The following is a 22199-nucleotide window of genomic DNA, read 5'->3' on the forward strand; positions in this document are numbered from 1 at the left end:
GGCATGTGGGATCCTCCCAGACCGGGGCATGAACCCGCGTCCCCTGCATCGGCAGGCGGACTCCCAACCACTGCGCCACCAGGGAAGCCCCACAAATGGATTTTTGACAAAGGTTCAAAGGCAGTTCAGTGGAGTATGGATAGCAGGATGGTATTTTCAGTAAATGGTGGTGGAACAATTTTATATTCTTTTGTAAAAAAATGAACTTTGATCCATGCCTGACATCACATATAAAAATATACTCAAAATAAATCATATACCTAAAAGTAAAATCATAAGACGATAAAAATTCTGGTAGAAAACCTTTATGACTTTGGTTAGGCAAAGACCTCTTAAATACATCAGAAGCACAATTAATTAATAATTTGACCTATTTAAATAAAAAACCCCTGCTCTTTGAAAGATATGATTAAGAGAAAATATGAGTTATACACTGGAAGAAAATATCTGAAAATCATATATCTGGTAAAGGACTTGTACCCTAAATATACAAAGCACTCTCAAAATATAATAATAAGGAAACAAACAACCCAATTTAAAAAATAGGCAAAAGATTTGAACAGATACTTTATTATATCTGTAATCTAGATAGATGTAGGAATGGCAAATAAGCTCATGGAAAGATCCTCCACATCATCAGTCATTAAGGGAATGCAAATTAAAACCACAGCGTGGCATCACTACATATCTACTAGAATAGATAAGATTTCAGACTGACCGTAGCAAGCGTTGGTGTGAGTATGGAGGACCTAGAACTCTCATACACTGCTGGTAGGAATGTAAAATAGTACAAACAATTTAGAAAACAGTTTAGCAGTCTCTAAAACTGTTAAAATATACCTAGGATTTGATCCAGCCATTCCTCTTCTAGGTATTTACCTAAGAGAAATGAAAGCATATGTCCATACAGAGATTTGGACTTCATTTTTAGTATCCCCAAACTGGACACAACCCAAATGGCCATCAACAGTGAATGGATAAACAAACTGTGGCACAGCCATACAATGGGATACTATTCAGCAATAAGAATGAATACAAATGCATGCTACAACATGGGTGAATCTCTAAATCATTATACTAAGTAAAAGAAACCAGAGTATGTTCTGTATTACTCTGTTTACATAGAATTCCAGAAAATGCATACTAAACACATTGGTGATTGCCTGAGGTCAGGGGTCAGGAGGGGCAGAAGATGGAGGAGGGATTACAAAAGGATACCAGGGAACTTTTGGGGGTAATAGACACATCTTGATTGTGGTTATGGTTGCACAGGTGTACACATGTATTTATCAAATTGTACATGTTAAATATGTGGAGTTTATTGATAATAATTATACCTCAATAAAGCTGTTATGAAACACTGACCCTTGATTCAGTTACTGGAAAAGTTTTAAGTACATGTATTAGTTTCCTAAGAGAGCACCACAAATTTAGTGGCTTAAAACAACAAAAACTTATTTTTTTACAGTTCTGGAGGTCAGAAGTCTGAAATGGGCCTTACCAGGCTACAACCTTCTGGGGGGTCCAGGGGAGGATCTGTCTCCCTGCTTTATGCAGCTTCCAGGGGGTGCCTGCATTCTTTGCCTCTTGGCCCCTTCCTCCATCTTCCGAGCAGCAATATATCTTGAAATTGCTCTCAGACTCTGACCTCCTCTCCTGTCTCCTTTTCCACTATAAAAGACCCTTGTGATTACCCTGGATCCACATGGGTAACCCAGGATACATTTTTATGTTAAGGTCAGCTGATTAGCAACCTTGATCCCATCTTCAACCTTAAATCCTCCTTGCCACATAACATTCACATCTTTGGGGAGACATTATTCTGCCTCTACCACAGGATATTTGGAAAAATGTGGGTATGTGATTTTACTTCTTCATATGTATTCATGAAACCTCAATAGAGACCAAGTATTTCTGATGAAAGCTTAGTGTCCAAATTGAGATATGCTCTAAGTGGATTCCAAAGACATCACGTAAAAATAGAATGTAAAATATCTCATTAATAATTTTATGCTGCTTACATATTGAAATGATGATTTTTGGATATGTAGGGTTAAGTAAAATGTATTATGAAAATAAAAAGACAAAGAACCCAGTACAAAAATGGGTAAAGGGTATTAATAAGAAATTAATAGAAGAAATACAAATGGTCAATAAACATCATAAGGTTCTTAATTTAAAATGACTACTGGGGAGGAGGGACAAATTAAGAGTATGGGATTAACAGATACACAGTACTATACATAAAATAGATAAGCAACAAGGATTTATTGTTTAGCACAGGGAATTATATTCAGTATCTGGTAATAATCCATAATGGAATATAATCTATAAAAAAAAACTGAATCACGTGCTGTACACCTGAAACTAATTCAATATATTATAAATCAACTACATGTCAATAAAAAGTAATAAAATAAAATGACTGCTAATATCTAATATTGGGGAAAGCAAAAGAAACGGGCATTCTCAGACATTTTTGATGGGATAGTAACTTGATAAAGTCTTTTTGAAAGCAATTTTGTAATGTCTAAGATAATTTGAAAATGAAATATCCTTTAACCTAGTATTGAATTTTGAGAATTTGTTCCAAGGAAAGACAAACACACAAGGATGTATGTATCTTGATGCTCACTGTAGCATCTTCCTTACCACAAAAAGTGGAAACAGCTTACTTGTCCATCAATGGGGGAGTGGTTAAATAATTTTTGGTAAGCCATATCAGAATGAGGTAAATAAAAAAGGCTTCTAAGCAAAATTGTTACATTTTAAAAAAAAGAAGTGCTAGAAAAATAATTTAGTACCTTCCCATCTCAATTTTTATTTCTGCCCTCTCTCAAGAACCCACGAGTAACATGTAAATATACAGAAATGGCACAGAAAACTCACACTTTGGAAGGGAGTGCTGGGAATGTTGAGGCAGCTTTTATGTTTTGCCCTGGAATGTTTGCATCAAAATAAGAAAATTTAATGTAAAAGTACAGAAGAAAAATTAAAAGAGTAGTCAGATAATTCATGGGGTGCAGTCCATGCCTGAGTAATGGGCTGTTGTCATCTTTCCACTGTCACTCCCTGGCTGAATGCTCCCCCATGTAATGTGTCAAGGGCCAGGCCAGCCTGCCCAGCTTCTCTGCAGTTTCCCTCTCTGTTCAATGGGGTTCTCTGGGAACCAAATGGGATAGAGTGAGCAGAGGGCCTGGAATGGAGCTGGGCTGTAGCAGGCACCGAAGAAGGCAGCATGGTGGAGGCGTCACTAGTGAAAGCTTATAACTACGGCTCAGACTGGGCCTCCAATGCCTGTGCAACAAGGCAAGCTTCAATTTCCTCCTCTATCATGTGATGTGTTTTGAGGCTTTCGTGATCCAATGCCTCCACAGCACCGGGTTGGGTGCCTGGCGAGAGCAGTGCTATTGTGGTGATTTGTGAGTTATTATATAGCCAAGGAATAGAGTCTGCTTATAACCATTTTACAGGAGCTGGAATACATATAAACATTTAAAAATAATTATAGGGGTTTGTAATTATTGTGACATTGACACTTAATGTGGGACTCAAGCAGGTCCAGGGCTGATGCCTGGTTTTATTACCTGTACAATGAGGACATTAACCTCTGTCCTTTTTTCCTCACTGAGCTGCCTGAGCTGGTGCTTTGTAAAGTGCTAAAGGCTGAATGAATATGAGTACTTGTCATAATTATTATTTTAAAACCATTTTGGCTGCTATACCTGTTCACTTGGCTTGTCTCTAGGAACAATCCCTCCCCCAATCACACTATCACTTGTGCCACTAAATAAGGTATGGTGTAGATTCAGGAGTCCCAGGATGGTGAAGGACTGGGTTCCTCCTTCATAGTTTGCGGTGACAACCCTGGTGGGACCTCCTGCAGGGGCCGGGGTGTCTGCCCTTCTACGACTGGTCTGGGTTTTGGGCTTCCTGATTGTTCTGTGAACTTCACACTCTAATCCAGCTCTCTCTCCTACCTGATCAAAGCTGGCTCTCTGGGAAGTCTTCATTTTTCATCTTGTCTAGAGGGAGACTGTCTGAAGAACCAACTTCTGAAATGCTTCTTAACAAGTGGCATGATAAGATTTTCCACTGGCAGCATCTTGGAAAATTGCACACGTTTTAAAAAGCAATCACTCAGGGTTCTTTATCTCCTATTATTCTGATTGTGGCCTCAGATCAATCTTAAAAAACTTTAGCCTCTGACACCCAACCAAGAACTGAATCACTCCAAATTTTAAATAACACAGATCAGAATGAAGTTCAGTGCCAAGCTGGGAAACATCCTCCTCCTTCCTTATCATACAAGCCTTTAACCATGGTCCATTACTGTCCAAAATGTAGATATTTAAAAAGGCAACCTAAAAGTTGGAGACAAATTGCTCCTTGGTTGGGGCACCTTCCCTCCCTAAGGAGTTGAGATGAGTCACTTCTCTGGCCTCATTCTTTGCTCAGGACTTCATCCTGAAGATTCTCCCAACCGATTCCAGCCTGAGGCTGCCTCCTGGGCACTCCAAATGCACTTGGTGTGCTCCAGGCGTCTCCGCACCCCGCTTCACCACCATGTCGGGGCTACACCTGGTCTCCCGATAGAATCTGTCAGCCCGTGAGGGGTGCCCCTCGGGGCAGAGTGTTGGAGGGACAGCACTGTGCTTGGCAGAAAGCAGGGGCTTTGGCGTCTGAGCACCAGCTCCCTGCACCTTCCTGAACCACCCCAGATGGCCACAGGCCCTGAAGCCCTCACCGGGAAGGCCACCCAGCCTAGGGCCTGAGCCCATACAAGTCTAGCTGGGATCAAGGGTGAGCCTGGGACCCAGAGCCTGGGGCAGACTTGCGGCACTAAGCCAGGGGTCTAGGCAGAGCCCTCAGCAACCCTCCAGCCTCAGCGTTAACAGTCTCTCCCAACCTTAGAGGGAATGTCCTCTCCAGGGTGGGTGGGTCTTCCTCCAGTGGTCCTGGTTTTCCCTGCAGTAGTTCTGTGCCACTCCAGGACTCTGATCTAGGCTCTGCCCCAAATCATGAACGCCTGACTCTCCCTGAGTGATTCCTGAGCCTCCCAGAGGCTATAGGATTGAGGCTGTGCCCATGGTCCCAGCACTGTGAAACCTCGGGCTCCACCCAGGCAAGGGGTCCCAATACAATCACCCCCCAGGCCCTTGTCATTAATGCCTGTGATCATGTTCATGAGAAAAAGATGCATGCCATGTTGAAAAGTGTCTGTGTGAAGCCAGCACTCACTAGATTTAGTGTCTTAGCCTCTCGTGTCACTGTGATGGGCCCAGTGCTGGAGTGCCAAGTAGCTTTCTAGGGACACAGGGGAACGAATGCTTGTGACCAGTGGACCAGAATGCTTACAAGGGGGGGCTTCCTGAACCCTCTAGTGGTGACAGGGCTCTGGCCACTGGGACCAGGCAGTATGACTTCATCTACTTCTGGGCCTGGTCCTTTACAAATGTAACCTCCATCCTTCTCTCCTCCCTCCCTCACTGTGTCAACCTTAGAGGGCACAGAAACAGATGAAGCTGCCACCTTATCCACAGCAGACTTGCCATAGCAAGAGGTAAACTGTTATTTTGTTTAGGTGCTGGGATTTCAGGAATATTTAGCATTGCTTATTTTGACTAATTAGATGTCATTTTATTTTTTTTATAAATTTATTTATTTATTTATTTTTTATTTTTGGCTGTGCTGGGTCTTTGTTGCTGCGCATGGGCTTTCTCTAGTTGCGGTGAGCAGGGGCTACTCTTCATTGCGGTATGCAGGCTTCTCATTGTGGTGGCTTCTCTTGTTGCGGAGCACAGGCTCTAGGCGTGCGGGCTTCAGTAGTTGTGGTGCGTGGGCTCAGTAGTTGTGGCGCACGGGCCCAGTTGCTCCGCGGCATGGGGATCTTCCCGGACCAGGGCTTGAACCCGTGTCCCCTGCATTGGCAGGCAGATTCTTAACCACTGTGCCACCAGGGAAGCCCTAGATGTTATTTTGAGTAAACACATTTCAGATAATTTTGTCTCTGACTGCTCACCTGGCCCAATAAAAAAGTTTTAAAATCATAGTACTGGGACTTCCCTGGTGGCGCAGCGGTTAAGAATCCGCCTGCCAACGCAGGGGACACAGGTTCAAGCCCTGGTCCAGGAAGATCCCACATGCCATGGAGCAACTAAGCCCATGCGCCACAACTGCTGAGCCTGCGCTCTAGAGCCCGCGAGCCACAACTACTGAAGCCTGAGCACCTAGATCCCGCGCTCCACAACAAGAGAAGCCACCACAAAGAGAAACCCCTGTGCCGCAATGAAGAGTAGCCCCCGCTCGCCGCAACTAGAGAAAGCCCGTGCACAGTAACGAAGACCTAACGCACCATAAATAAATAAATAAATAAATTTATTTTTAAAAATAAATAAAATCACAGTACTATTGAAACACTGTATTTCTATGCAGAGCCATTTAATTAATGATTATTCTCTTGCTCCTCTGACTGGATGTTGGGAAGGAAAAGCAATGAGAGGGCAGGCCCATCTACTTGTGATACAGCCTTGTGGGGCACAGACTGCTGGGATCTGCCTAGCTCTCACGGTCAGAGCTCTGAGCAGGGCATGGCAGAAGGTCTGGGTTCTGGCCTCCAGCTACGATGGCTGTGGAGAACCCCCTTCCTGCCTGACCCTTTGGACTGGAGCACAAGAAACCCAGCAAGGATACAGGTCACTGTCCGAGAGGGGTCATGGCTCCCACTGTCGCTGGCCAAATGCCCAGTCTGTAAAGGATCTCCACTGGGCAGTGGGAGGTCCTGGGAGTGTGAAAATGCCCCCCTTCCTCCTTGGCTCAATGGACCGAATGGTAGGTCTCTTTGCCTCCTTAAAATACCTGGTGCTCGAGCTGGAGGAGTTCAGGGAGAACTAAGCCTACGCCCTGTGATGCCCATTTGGTGGCTGCATCAGTTAACTGCAATCAAGGGCTGATGCGTTCAGAAGGGAACCAGCCATCGGAGGCCATGGGCTCTGAGCTTCCTATAGGGGAGTGAGTCTTCACTGGTCAGCCACTTCTTTCCAGTACATTCTCTGACCCAAGACTCAGGCAGATGTTGGTGTCAATTTCTGCCCCACCTAGATGCTAACTCTGCCCTTGGCTCTTTGGAGCCCACATGGCAGGTGTGGAAAAGCCTCTGCTTCAGAACTGGGAGCCCTTGGTAGGCAGTGCTGCATGGCCTCCACCCCATGCTGTGAAGAGTCCAGGGGGACACTGCCTCTCCACAGCCCAGGGTCTGCAGCACTGAACCACAGGGTTATTCTTCCACGCGGCTGTCTCTGCCATGTTTCTGGGGCTGCACAGCTTCCAGCCTTCTCCCCCCATGATGAACAGTCTGCCCCAGAGCCTGCCCCTGCCACTCAGGCTGGCCTGGGCCTTGGAGCACACTCCCTGGGAAGTGTGTTTCTGCTCAGAATATGCACTGTCGAGACATAGAGATGCCAGGTCGGGGGGGCTTGCCTTGGATGATCTTGACTGGAAGTGGTTTGGTCTGTCTTACTGCTCTCCAGGCCCTGCAACTAGTGCTATGCTCTGGGGTATATGGTGATTTGGGAGAGGACTGCTATGCCGTTTAGTTGAGAGTGAGTTAGTCTGAGAAACGCGGTATAGACTCTTTTGCTTTGATCTGTGCCAGGCTGACCTGCTGAGCAGACTGCCGCTGAGGGGCACGTGCTGCTTTCTGCTGAGGAAAGCACACCCCATCCCGATCCTCTGCAAAGGATCATTCAGGAAGCCTACCCATCACCCTCAGCAGACCAGGCAAGGCAGCAATCCCACAGCAGCACCCCCAGATCACCTCCATTTTGCTGATAAACAGTAACTCAGTACTCGAATTTTGTCCTTGAGTGTTTAGGCAGTATGAATGAGCTAGAATGTCCCAAATGTAATTAAAAGTAAGTTATGCTCATCAAACAATGAATAAGATATGTTTTCCATGCTGCCTCAATGTCATTCGATGCAGTTTTTTGCCTAGTAATTGACAAAATGAGTCATCTACCAACCAGGCTTCCAGCTATTACTGTAAATTAACTGGGTTCAATTGAAAGCCAAAGGATTGATCTATTTTAAGTGGAAGACATTTAAATACTGTAAATGAATATCCGTGGCTGACTTAAATTAGCAGAGCCTGAGAGAAGCTTATTACATTTCCATGAACAGGCAGCCACATTGAAGGAAACATAGAAGCCATTTTTATAAGATGAATATCCATTCTGTAGGCAGGGACACTCTGAGTACGAAATAATTCGGGGGCAACCAAGACACTTGGCACTTGTGATTTACATACTCTCAAGCGTGTCATCAGGCTTCTTAGTAACTGGGTTTTCTTTCACCACGACAGTGGCAAAATCTTGTCATATAATGATGAGTTGTAGGTAATCATAAGTTATTGTGATGTTGTTATTCCAGCGGTCGCTTTCAGAACCACTGGTATATGGTGCAAGATAAGCTTGAAAACTCATATTTTTGGATGATTACTTCCATCTTATGTTTTTCCTTGACAGGTCAGATACAGGAAAAAATTGCTTTAACTAAACAGTTTAAACCCTCAGAATGGGAGAAAATATTTGCAAATGAATCAACTGACAAAGGATTAATCTCTAAAATTTACAGGCAGCTCATGCAGCTCAATAACAAAAAAATAAACAACCCAATCCAAAAATGGGCAGAAGACCTAAATAGACATTTCTCCAAAGAAGATATACAGACTGCCAACAAACACATGAAAGAATGCTCAACATCATTAATCATTAGAGAAATGCAAATCAAAACTACAATGAGATATCATCTCACACCAGTCAGAATGGCCATCATCAAAAAATCTAGAAACAATAAATGCTGGAGAGGGTGTGGAGAAAAGGGAACACTCTTGCACTGCTGGTGGGAATGTGAATTGGTTCAGCCACTATGGAGAACAGTATGGAGGTTCCTTAAAAAACTACAAATAGAACTACCATATGACCCAGCAATCCCACTACTAGGTATATACCCTGAGGAAACCAGAATTCAGAAAGAGTCATGTACCAAAATGTTCATTGCAGCTCTATTTACAATAGCCCGGAGATGGAAACAACCTAAGTGCCCATCGTCGGATGAATGGATAAAGAAGATGTGGCACATATATACAATGGAATATTACTCAGCCATAAAAAGAAACGAAATTGAGCTATTTGTAATGAGGTGGATAGACCTAGAGTCTGTCATACGGAGTGAAGTAAGTCAGAAAGAGAAGGACAAATACCGTATGCTAACACATATATATGGAATTTAAGGAAAAAAAATGTTATGAAGAACCTAGGGGTAAAACAGGAATAAAGACAGAGACCTACTGGAGAACAGACTTGAGGATATGGGGAGGGGGAAGGGTGAGGTGTGTTAGGGCGAGAGAAAGACATGGACATATATATATTAACAAATGTAAGGTAGATAGCCAGTGGGAAGCAGCCGCATGGCACAGGGAAACCCGCTTGGTTCTTTGTGGCTGTCTGGAGGGGTGGGATAGGGAGGGTGGGAGGGAGGGAGACAAAGAGGGAAGAGATATGGGAACATATGTATATGTATAACTGATTCACTCTGTTATAAAGCAGAAACTAACACACAATTGTAAAGCAATTATACCCCAATAAAGATGTTAAAAAATAAAAAAATAAAAAAATAAATTGTTTAAAAACGAGTTGGCTGCTGCCGCCAATTCTGAATTTACTAAATACATTTCTGTTTCATTTAAAATAACTATTTGACGAGAATTTTCATTTTGATCTGTTAGTAGAGGGGAGTTACATTTCTCAAATAGCTACAAAAATGTAAAGTACCCCTTAAGAAAAAGCCACGCATTCTGACATTTGAACCTAAATAAATGATGACTCTTTTTCTTTTAATAAGACTCCAGTGAGTATTTCTTCAGAAAAGCAGCATTTGAAGTTATCCCCAAGGACATTTTTTTTGCGGTACGCAGGCCTCTCACTGTTGTGGCCTCTCCCGTTGCGGAGCACAGGCTCCGGACACGCAGGCTCAGCGGCCATGGCTCACGGGCCCAGCCGCTCCGCAGCATGTGGTATCCTCCCAGACCGGGGCACGAACCCATGTCCCCTGCATCGGCAGGCGGGCTCTCAACCACTGCGCCACCAGGGAAGCCCCCCCCAAGGACATTTAAAACAAGAAAACATTTACTGTTTAATTTTTCTTCTGGGGCGCTAATGGCAACGTTAACATCAGTTCCCATTTAGCTCATGGTTATTCCTACCACTCTGTGGAGGACGTTTGCTCAATAGCTACGGAGCTATCCTGAGGCGGCGAGCAGGGCTTGTTTGATGCTTCTGTGTCCTTCCCTCTCACTCACACATGTTCCTCTGAGCACAGCTTGATCAACTGGAGTTTGCCGTGCCAAGATCTATGGGAGCTGCTATGGAGGTAACCAAGCCCTTGTTCTTCTGTGCACAGAGATGTGCAGGTGGAAAGCGTGAAGGGGGAAGTGAAATCAGGCTCTCCTGGACCTCTCAGGGAGTCAGGGGTAAGTTCACGAGGCCAGATGTGACTGGTGGAGATGCCAGCTGCAAAGGCCCCACTGCACCAAGGTCTGTACACATCAGCTCTCTTGCCGCCAATTGTGTCTCTGCAAGATCTTTGCTAGGAGCCACCATTAAGCTTGGCACTAAATGGCCACTAATGACCAGGAGTGACATCAGCCACAGGAATTCTGGGAAATCGCCCTGCTCTGGCCAGACCCCCACAGCTTGCCTGCTTCTCTTTCTTACTCATCCAGGATGGAACTTCTGAAAACCTCTATGGTTTGGCTGACTCTGGGTATTGTCCCTCCATTCCTCCTTGCCTTATAAGGTCTCCACTGACCTCCTCACTTTGAGAGTTGAAAGGGCACTTGGAGATCATCTGTGGCCACCTTCCTACCCAGCGACAGACTCTCCTCCAAGCTGCTTAGTCAAGTGACGGTCTGGCCTCGGCTTGCCCAGCCCCAGGGACTGCAGCTCACCCCTGCCCAGCAGACCACTCCATGGGAACGAAGTGTCCTTCCTATATGGAGGGCACAGTGGCCTCGGTGCAACTCTGTTTATCTGGGCTATAGCTTCTGGAGGTTCACAGAATAAATATAGTCTTGTTCGCATAAGGATGCGGTGCGTGATCTAGTGCCCTTTCCATGATTTCTCTTCTCCAAATTTCTTATTCAGTTTGTCCCTCATATGGGCAGGAGTTCAGACCCCTCATCCTGGCTGCTGGCGGTTGGAATGGGCCAGAGGTCCAAGGATGCCCTACTTGTCTGTCTGGGCCACGTGGTCCGTCTCCTCATAACTCTGTGGTCCACTCAAGCATCCTTAGAGCATGGCAGTGGCTTCCCAGAGCAAAAGCAGAAACGGCTTGGTGTCTCAAGGACCGAACCTAGAACTTGCATGGCATCACTTCTGCCTCATTCTATTGGTCAGGTAATCACTAGGGCAGCTCAGGTGCAGAAGAGAGGAAGGAGACTCCACTTCTTGTTGGGAGGAGGGGTGTGTGCATAGGCAGGGGAGGGATAGGGAGAGCTATCCTTGGAGACTATCTAGCAGGTGCCTTGTAGAGTTGCTGTGAGAATTAAGTGAATACATGCCAAGCACTTAGGACCGTGCTTGGTTCGTATGCATGTAAGTGTTAGCTTTTATTTAGATTTAAACCCATGAAGTAAGGCAGAGCCAAGATCAGGGCCATGCTGCATGCCATGGGACTTCTCTTGCTTGACTGAGCTGGAGGGCTGCTAACCCTTTACTGTGTACAGTTCCACCAAGGAGAGAAGGCGGGCACTAGGCTGTTTCCAATATGTTTAATCTTACTCTGACAGCAGCCCTATATAGTAGGTGTGGTTATTCCCATCTCACAAAAAGAAAACTGAGGCTCAGAAAGGGAAATACCTTCTCTGGTAACTAGCTAGTAAGCAGTGAAGCCAAAATTTGGAAATCTGTCATTATCTGTCATGCAGGATTCAGTAAAACGACTTGCTAAGGTACAGCCTGGACTCTTAATTGGAAAAGGCAACATAGGGTTGCTCTCAGGGAGCCTCACGGGTTCAGGTGATCCCCGCTTCCAGGCTCTGTCACCTGCTTTTCACATGTCATTTTAGAAGGCTTCTTGGAGGACTTCTATCTTAGATCCCATTCTCAGAATTACAGGAATCTTGTCCCTGAATGTTTAGGCAGCATTGACACCACCACTGCAGCCGGCTGCCATTTGTCCAACTCTCAGGGCAGCCTCAGAACCACACACCAAATGTGGGAGCAAGAGGGGCTTCAATGATCTGCCTAAATCTACAACCTGTAGGTGGTCTAAACGGGATTTGAACCCAGGTTCTCTGATTCCAAATATTATTTTCTTTCCATAGTATGCAAGCTTCCATTCCACCCTTCTGAACATCATTTTCCCCACCTTTACAATGGAAATGAACTGTATCTGCCCTGTTAAGGTTGCTGTGAGGCTCAATGGAAATTATGAATGTTTATTTAAAAAGGATTTAGGGCTTCCCTGGTGGCGCAGTGGTTGAGAGTCCGCCTGCCGATGCAGGGGACACGGGTTCGTGCCCCGGCCTGGGAAGATCCCACATGCCGCGGAGCGGCTGGGCCCGTGAGCCATGGCCGCTGAGCCTGCGCATCCGGAGCCCATGCTCCGCAACGGGAGAGGCCACAACAGTGAGAGGCCCGTGTACCGCAAAAAAAATAAAAAAATAAAATAAATAAAAAATAAAATAAAAAGGATTTATTGAGCTTCTACTAGGTGTCAGGCATTGTTCTGGACAATCAGGATACAGGGTAAACAAAACAAACAAAATCCCGACCTTGATGAGCTTACATACTAATAGGGGAAGGCAGTCCAATAAGCTCGTCACTTTTCAAGCACTTTACAAAAACAGTAAAATATTTTCCCACCAAGGATCTAACATAGGCTGGATCACTGTTCACTCATTCAGTCAATTTACTCATTTCTTCATTCATTCACTCATTCATTCATTCAATTATTCATGTAAGTATCAGATATTACTACATATCAGTTATGTGTCAGGCACTGTGCTGGGTGGTAGGAAAAGATAAGTAATAAGATAGACTGAGGCCCTGCGTGAATGAAGTGCACAGACTAGAAGGGAGAAAACATATAACTAAGGAAGTGTTATAAATTAACGGTAGCAATGTCAACAACAGCGACAATGGTAACAACAACAATAACAATAATGACCTCTAGGCTGGTCTGAGTAACAGTTTACAACTGATGAAGGATGCTCAGTTAGTGTTTGCTGAATCAACTCCAGCTGAGTCGAATTTACAAGGTCTAGATGTGAAAGAGCATCTGACACATGGGCTGCTCTGTGACTTGCTGTGAGCATGCACTGGCTCAGACCAGCCTGACAGCATCTTAATTATGCCCCCAGATAGAGCTGAGATAAGGGCCCTGGTGGGTACAGTCTTACTAGCCAAAGCTGTGAGGTTCCATGGGCAGACATTAAGCAAAGACTTCAGGCGCTATGGTAATACACCCACTAACCTAGGCCTGATGCCAGCCCCCAAATTCCCTCATCTGGAACATGGAGGCAACCCAGGCACCTTCCTCAGGAGCCAGGACCCAAGGAGCCAGCTCATGACAGCACCGTTTTTGTCTTTGACATTCAAGCTTGGTAAACAAAGGAAGGAGGAAAGGGGTGATTGGCGACCTGCTGGAACATTCCCTGTAGCCTTCAAGTTCTGGAGTCAGATGGCCTCTCTTTCCTCCCCTGAGGTTTCCTCTTTCTTAAAAACTGCTGGTTTCTGATTGCCCCATATTAACGTTCTCTCCTAGAAGTGCATCTGCTTTCCCATCCATCTTGTCTCTCCTCCTCCCAATTCCAACCTTTTACTCTAAATTAAATGAAACTTTAAATCAATCTTCTCTCCCACTCCCATTACTTACGCTCCTGGAAAACAAAACAAAACAAAACCCAGTCTGCTCTCAAAGTGATTTTTAAATCGCCTCTGCTAGAACCTACAGCTGCATCGGCCACATGGGTGTAGATTTGAGACTCTGCCACGCAGGGATGCAGGCGTCAGCTCCCACACTTTGTCCCCTGCTGCTGTCAAGGCTCCCCAGCCCCTTGTTCCAGCACCTGGCGGTCTTCTAGGCCACACCGGCTGTCAGGACAACAGCCCCACTTGGATGGTCTTTCTGCCTCCAGCCTGGCACCTTGACATTCCCTGCCTGTGCTGCCGTGAATGACTTTCCTCTCGGAGTGAGGAAGGCTAAGTCTGAGCTCCCAAACCTCACAGCCCCCCAGTGCTGCCAGGACCCAGCTTCTGAGTGTGGCACCTGAGCCGTCCACATCCAGCTTCTGGTACCACGTGTGCAGTCTGGGTTCCTGACAACACGATGACCCTCACACTTCTGCTTCAGAGGCCCTGCGCTCCACCCTGGGCATGAGCTGCCTGATATCGCCCACCTCCACACATGAAGTTACACAATTTCTGAGAACCTCCAGTGTGCCAAGGCCAGCTCTGCAGAGACCAGCTGGGCTTGGCGACTCTGTCTGGAAGAGGGAGCCCTTTGTCTGCTCCCCTTTCTGGTTACCTGAAGAGAACTCTCTAGGGCTGTGTCCCTGTTGCCTTCCTTTTCTGCTTTTAGTTTTTCTTTCCTTGTTTAACTTAAAATATTTTAAAATATGGACATAAATAAATATAGTCTCATTGTGAGAAATGAAAAGACAATCACCCCTCAGTACTGGCGGGGAAGGGTTCCTATATTGTTCCCCCATGAAGTTACCCAAAACCTCGGATTCTCAAGTCCCTTATATAAAATGCTTGTAATTGCATATAACCTAAGCATATCTTCCCATATACTTTAAAGCATCGCTAGATTACTTATAATACCTAATACAATGTCAATGCTAAGTAAAATAGTTACCGGTGTACAGCAAATTCAAGTATTGCTTTTTGGAACTTTCTGGAAATGTTTTTTTTTCCTGAATAGTTTTAAGCCCGGTTGAATTCATGGCTGTGGAGCCCATGGAAATGAAGGGCCAACTGTAATACAGATAAATCTCAAGTTTTTTGATCATCACCTCATTCTCCATTTTCTCCCCAAAGCCTTACACTATAGCTTTGATTTGTAGTAGCTATATTCTGAAAATCCCCAAATTAAACTATTTTAGCTTTATTTCACTTATTTTTTTAGTGAAAGTTATATCTAAACACAGTTTAGAGAATCAAATAGCTCTACAAGGCTTGTTATAAGGCAGCAATTTCTTCCTCTCCCACTATTGCCCAAATCTTAGTCACCACTTTCAGCTCTTTTAGGTGAGGTTTTTTTTTTTTCTTTTCTTATGTTTATTTCTAAATAAGATCCTTACATTACCATGTCTTGATTTAAAATTTGAGGCACAATCTATGGAATTCCCAGCATGGCAGTTTGAGATTTTGCTTTATTTAACTGCCCTCCCCGCCGGCCCTCCCTATGTGACTTCCTGAACCTCCACAGTAACTTTGGTTATATCAGTCAGCATCCACTGTTTATACTCCCATCCTAGGAAATTTAATTTAGCTGAATTTTTTTTCTAAGGATGGCTTTCATCTCTCTTTCTAGAATTCTTCCAGACGCTGAGTTGTCTCTCCTCTTTTCCTCTCCGTTGTTCTTCTTTCCGGGAGATTATGTTAAGTTTTTCATCCAGCCCTTCATTTGAGTTTTTGTTTCTGGTATTTTATTTCTGAATTCTGGGAGCTGCTTTGTGCTCTGACGGTCCATTTTTATAGTCTCTCTCTGAGGATGTTAAAGACAGTTTTAGTTAAAAGTTTTCTCCTCCCTGCACAGTTTTTATTGCCTCCAAGTTGTTTTTGTCCCCCTTTCCAGTGTTCGTCTGGCCTTCATATGCAATTCTTTCCTTAAGTGAAAGAATTCACTTTGGGTGAATTCTTCTAGTCACCTTCCAGTGACCTTCCAGTGACCTTCTAGTCACCTTCTAGTCACCTTCTAGTGACCCAAGGTTCTTTACTCCTACTAGTTACAGTTCTCTAAGCAGCTGATTGGAAATTGTATGGGGGCAGGCGGTGAATGTTTACAGAGAGAGAGAGATCTGCCTGGCCTGTTTCATGGCGCACCCCTCCTGTCAGTATATTTTGTGTTTTTCTTCTTGGCCTGTCAGATTCTCCAGTGAAAATTCTTCATTTCCTTCCTGAGGGCTATTCCTGACTGCTGAGATCTGGCAGCCAAGTGTGGGATAAAGACTGGGAGAGCTAAGTAACTGATATGCATGCCCACCTCCCGCTAAGCCTCCTGTTCTAGTGTGGTACCCCACCCCCCACCCCCCTGCCAATGACGGGGCAGCATCCTCAGCTTCCTTCCAAGTGTTATGCCCTAATGAGGGAGGGCAGTCACAGCTTTGCACAAGGTGGTTCGGGAGATCTGGGACCTAATTGCTTTTTTTTTTTTAATAGATCTTTATTGGAGTATAATTGCTGTGTTAGTTTCTGTTGCACAACAAAGTGAATCAGCCAAATGCAAACACATGCCCCCATACACCCTCCCTCTTGAGCCTCCCTCCCATCCTCCCTATCCCACCCCTCTAGGTCATCGCAAAGCACGAAGCTGATGGCCCTGTGCTGTGTTGCTGCTTCCTACCAGCCAACTATTTTACATTCGGTAGTGTATACATGTCGATGTTACTCCCACTTTGCCCCAGCTTCACCCTCCCACCCCATGTCCTCAAGTCCATTTTCTATGTCTACCTCTTTATTCTTGCCCCACAACTATGTTCATCAGTACCATTTTTTTTTTTTAGATTCCATATATATGCATTGGCATATGGGATTTAATTAAACTTAAAAGCTTTTGCACAGCAAAGGAAACCATAAACAAGAGAAAAAGACAACCCTCAGAATGGGAGAAAATATGTGCAAATGACACAACAGACAAAGGATTAATCTCCAAAATATACAAAGAGCTCATGGAGCTCAATATGAAAAAAACAAACAATCCAGTTAAAAAATGGGTGGACCACTTTAATAGACATTTCACCAAGGAAGACATACAGATGGCCAAGAGGGACATGAAAAGACGCTCAACATCACCAATTATTAGAGAAATGCAAATCAAAACTACAATGAGATATCACCTCACGTCAGTCAGAATGGCCATTATCAAAAAATCTAGAAACAATAAATGCTGGAAAGGTTGTGGTTCAAAGGGAACCCTCTTAACTGCTTTTTAAACTGACTTTCAATCAGAACTCCTGTTTGGAGCTCTTCTATTGCCCTCATTTCCAGAGATAACTGGTCCTGCCAATGTCTGAGTCTTTGCTGGGCGGTGAGGGGATTTGCAAACCCAACGGAGTTTTGTGCTCTCTGTGGAGCTGGCTTGGAATTTAGCTCTCTGGGGTCTGCTGATCAGCTACCTCCCACCCACCTGCTGTCCACAATCCAGAATGTGGCTGTCTCCCTCCTGCCCTCTCCATCTAGGTGTGTCCAGACCTTCACAAGCACACCTTTAGTGCTCTTTATTGGAATTTTGGGGTTTTTAACTCTGTCATCCTTGACTAGAAGTTTGAATTTAAGTTTTGATTTTCTTATTAACTTAGGAGGTGTTATGAAGTGCGTGTGTGTTTTATTTCCACATGTATAGATTTCTCTCTCTCTTGCATATATACCCTCACTCACTGTCATTTTGTTTTTAATCTCTAAGTCTTTTGTTTCTTTTGCACTATTGTCAGTGAATGTGTCTCTATAATTTCATTTTTTTTTAAAAAAATGGAGAACAATGAGAATTCTTTTTCTTTGTTTAATTATCCTTCAAAGCTATGTCATTAAGAACATAAAAGTTCACAGCTGCTCTATTTTCTCAGTAGGTTATTATTGATATTATAATGAAATGTTTCTCTTTGTTCCCTTTTGTTCCTATCACCTTGAATTCTATTCTATTTGATTTCGATATTCCTAAATCTGCTTTCTTTTTGCTTGCATTTGCTGGCTTACGTTTTTCCCATTGTTTTGTTTTTCAACCTTTTTCTTTATTACTTTCTCTTTTTTAAGCCAGACTTCCACTTTGTCTTTTAAGAGACAGATGAATCTGACCTATTCACATCTATTATGACAACTGAAAGGTTTCTTCCCATTCCTTGCTATCTTATTTATTTACTTTTTTGTTTTCTATTTACCTTTTTCTTTTGTTTTTTTCTCCCCTCCATTTTCTGCCCATTTGTTGAAATGATCACATTTAATTTGTTACATTCTTTCCATCTCACGTTTTGGAAGTTGTACTTTCCATTTCTATTCTATTCCATTTCTATTCAAAGCCAAGAAACCCACAGTGAAGGAGTGGGATAACTAGACTTAAAGTGAATCCTCAAACAGTGGAAACAGACCAGGCTGATCAAGAAAGAATGTGGCAGGAGTTTTCATGGTGCAAGAAACATTTCGCAGAAGCTAAAAAACCTGGAATCTTTTATTAGTAAAACTGTAGGATCTGTCTGCTGGAAACTATTAGGGACATGTGTTGGGAAAAGCTGGAGGGACAGGGCCACACTTTCAGGTTCTGTTTTAAAGCACCTTTGCCTAGTCTTTCTATCTGAGTTTCCACGTGAGCCAATTCTCCCGCCATCTTGAATTTTCCCCATCTCTGTGCTCTATGTCCTCTGCTGACCTTTGTGCGAGAAGGGGAGAAGGGAAGAGCTAGGGCTTTGGAGAGAGAACAAGAATGTGGGCTGGGAGTGATCCTTATCACGTGTATGTGCTCTGGGCAGCATCAAGGGTAGCTGGACATCCCTCCTCTCCACAATTACATCTGCTGGACAGATGACAGGCCATCTGTTAGGAGGGAGCTCACTGCCTGGGCACTTCTATCACTGTAAACAGTGAGCAGGGCCCATTTTTCCAGGAACCAGATATTGAGAATTAGTCCATTACATGTAGTTCATGCAATTAAATGGAAATCTGAGGGTTATTCTGCCAGCAGGCATGTAGGTTTGAGATCATACTATAAAGATAAATGAGTCAAGTTTGACCAAGAGTCTCCTTGAGATTGGGAACCTGAGCAGCAGGGCTGCCAGAGCAGTCAGGCTTTGTTGGGGAGGGGGGATTATGGAAAAGAATAATCCCCCATGAGGATCTGGCAGGGTCAGTGAGACCCGGAGAGGCCAAAAGAGGAGCCCTGGGCATGATGCTGGCATCTGTTGGAGATGCTGGCTCCTTTCAGGGATCCAATGGCTCCCCGGTGACGACTGAGCTGGTTTAGCTTGGGTCAGGCTCCAGGGCTCCTCCTTTGTCCAGGCTGGTGACTGGGGATGTCATTACTACCATTCAATTAGCTATTTCCACCAGAAGCCACTGAAGTCTGGAGAAGGTGGCAGGGGAGGGAGAAGAATGTCCAGTCTGGGAAATCTGGGGGATGGAGGTTCCTTCTGGAGCTGCAGTGACAGGTGAGGGCCACCTGAGACTCACCGTGAAGAATATGTGGGGAAGCCTGGGGCAGGGGTACACACGTAGCCTGGTGACTGCAGTGTGTTACTTTAGTCCACTGGGTTCACGCAACATCATAACGCATTTCTCTCAGGAGATGGTGCTGTGGGCGGGCCAGGAGGGGGATGACAGTAGGGGCCATAGGCAGGGCTCTGAGGTGCTAGGGACTCTGGCAACTTTGATCACCATCATCAGAGTGACATGTCACCAACAGGACAGCCAGGAAAGCCAAGATGCCACTGAAAGGCCAAGGCTGGTCTTCAACACAAAACGCAGAAGCCAGAAGGAAGATGGCGGTGGGCAAGCCAGAGGTGTGGTTCCTGATCTGGGGAGCAGGCTGAGGGGCAGGGCCGAGGGAGCATGAGGGTACCCAGACTTAAGTATCCCAGGTGCTAGGATCTGTGCTCCGTTGCGTGTATGTTCTACAATCTAATTCTTAGTGCATCTCCGTGAGGTAGGTAATAACGTCTCCATTTTAGTAATCATGAAACTGAAAGCAAAAAAAAAAATTAAGTGACTTATACCAAGTTATTTAGCTAGCATGACTGACCTAATTCAGATCAGATTCCAAGTTCCTGTTTGTTCCATCTACCTCTCTGGGAGTTCTCTTCTTTCCTTATAAAGCCTGGGAGGCTGGACAAAATCAGAGTTCCCTAAACTTTAGCTTAGATCCACCTTCATGATTTTTGTCATCCTCACCTCTCATCTCTACTGGTATTGGTGCAAAACTTTTCTTTAAGCAGTCTCACTTGTTTGTGTGTGTGTTAAATGTACATAACATGTAATTTACCATTTTAATGAATTTTAAGTATACAGTTCAGTAGCATTAAGTACACTCACACTGCTGTGCAACACTTTTTGTTTTTAACTTAGATATATTTTAGAAACGAAAACATGCTATGACTCTCACGAATGGAAACCAGTATGGCTTTCCATAAACAAAAGTTAACCACTAGAATAAATACAGTGAAGACAGAAAGTTATTAACTTGCAGCTGGTGACTAGTGCCACTGAGGTCTCTGAGATGAGGCCTGCTCCTTCCCACCCCCAGAGTCCCATGTTTTTAAGGGAGGGTCCCAAGTATTGGAGAAGTGTTAAAGATAGGACAATTCCTTCTTCATGCTCAGAAAATTTGGAAGAGGAGTGACAGGGTCACTTTCTCGCTGTGTTGACGACGTGATACTGTGCTGTGCCCAGGTACCTCCTTCCACCTTGCCCATCACAGAGCCCCCTCCCCGCCCCCCAGGCCCCTGAGCACACCGTGGAACTGCTGGATGTGCACAGGCTGCGGCCCTGCAAAGCTCTGTGACCCCTGACCCCAAACAAGGGGATCTCCCTTTTCTTTCCAACTTGGATCAATGACTAGGAGCCACCTTTGGACGAAGTCCTTCAAGTTCCCTTCCCCATTTTCCCCAAGAGAAGTGAGGGTAGCTCCCAGACATCCTTTCTCTGTCTGAACCCCATAACAAGGGTTAGCTTGCCCAAGCTCCGCAAGCCCAGCCACCCTGGCCGGCAGCATGCAGAGCACTCGGATATGATGTCTGCACAGGGCAACTGTGACCAGGCTGCACCATGGCGGACGAGGCCAGTGACTACTCTGAGTGAGTGAACTTAGTGGAACTGGGGAGAAAGGCAGACGTGTTAAGCGCCTGAGGTGGAGCTTACAGTGCTGGTGGAAAACAGAAGCCTCCCCTGAGAGGCAGAGGCCTCTGACACAGGGGTTTCACCACGAGCCAGAATTCAGTATGACGTTAGATTTGTCTGGGTGCCCATTTCCCTGCATAATGGAAGGAATGGAATGTGTACACCTGTGTCCTCCTTGGAAGCACTAAGAGGCTGAAAAGGACATGAGGAAGAGCTGTCTATTTAAGCCATGGAGGGATGTTCTCTATCACCATTATAAGGAAACATTTCCATTACTGAAGCTGTGGATGTGTCACAGTAAAACAAGGTGTGATACCGGGAACGTGGTAGCAGGGGATAAAGCTCACTTTGGAAATCCCAGTGAAATGTCATGCTGAGTGGAGTCAGGGGCTTGGTGCTTGCGGGGTGGAGGTGCTGACGGGACGGTCCCTCTCTGCCTTCTCCCCTCTCCTGGACGTAGTTAAACACGCCCGCCCCCCGCCCCCCCCCACCCGCCTGGAGCCCCGCTGTGATGCCTGCTGGACACAGGACGCGCGCTCCTCACCTGGGGCTTGCCCTCATCTTTGTCCTTGTAGTAGAAGAGCTGATCCCCACGCAGCACGAACCAGCGGTGCTGCCAGTTCTTCATTATGCCCCTCTGCTTCTTCAGCCAGCCCGCCTTCAGGACGGGGCCCAGCCTGCGGGGGCCGGGTGGCTGCCCAGGGCTCCGGCTCTGCTCCCCCATCACCAGGCTTTTGGAGCGGGCTGGAAGCCAAGCACACACACAGTGAGCATGAAGGATGGCAGGCCAGGGGTCAGTCCCTGCCCCACCCTGGCATCCCAGCTGCCCGGTGACCAGAGCATGGGAGCTTTGGCCAGCAGGGCATGATCATGCTTGGCCTAGCTCCCCCTTGGGTTCAAAGGGGCATGGGTTGGGACCCCTCAGCACCGCAGCCCAAGGGCATCCACCTGGGGGAGTGCACAGCCTGCCTGATTAGTTTCTGCTTTGTCTCTGGGATCCAAGATTCTGCCTTTCCCCAGGTTTGTTCATCCATCCATGCCTCAACGCACCCATCCATCCATCCAGCTTTCCATTTGTTCAATGACTCATTCATT

General features: G+C 45.4%; 1 protein-coding gene across 2 annotated transcripts in view; it reads right to left on the bottom strand.

Moving 5' to 3' along the window:
• ARHGAP22 (Rho GTPase activating protein 22) overlaps positions 1 to 22199 on the bottom strand; it is a 173556-nt gene that overhangs the window by 127415 nt on the left and 23942 nt on the right. For both annotated transcript variants that reach the window (XM_007446231.1, XM_007446232.1), the window contains exon 2: positions 21649 to 21848. In XM_007446231.1, the coding sequence (XP_007446293.1) occupies positions 21649 to 21848 (200 nt within the window). The remainder of the gene's footprint in view (positions 1 to 21648; positions 21849 to 22199) is intronic.

Source organism: Lipotes vexillifer, unplaced genomic scaffold (genome assembly GCF_000442215.2).
Source record: "Lipotes vexillifer unplaced genomic scaffold, Lipotes_vexillifer_v1.1 scaffold1143, whole genome shotgun sequence".
In the NCBI taxonomy this organism is placed as follows: Eukaryota; Metazoa; Chordata; class Mammalia; order Artiodactyla; family Lipotidae; genus Lipotes; species Lipotes vexillifer.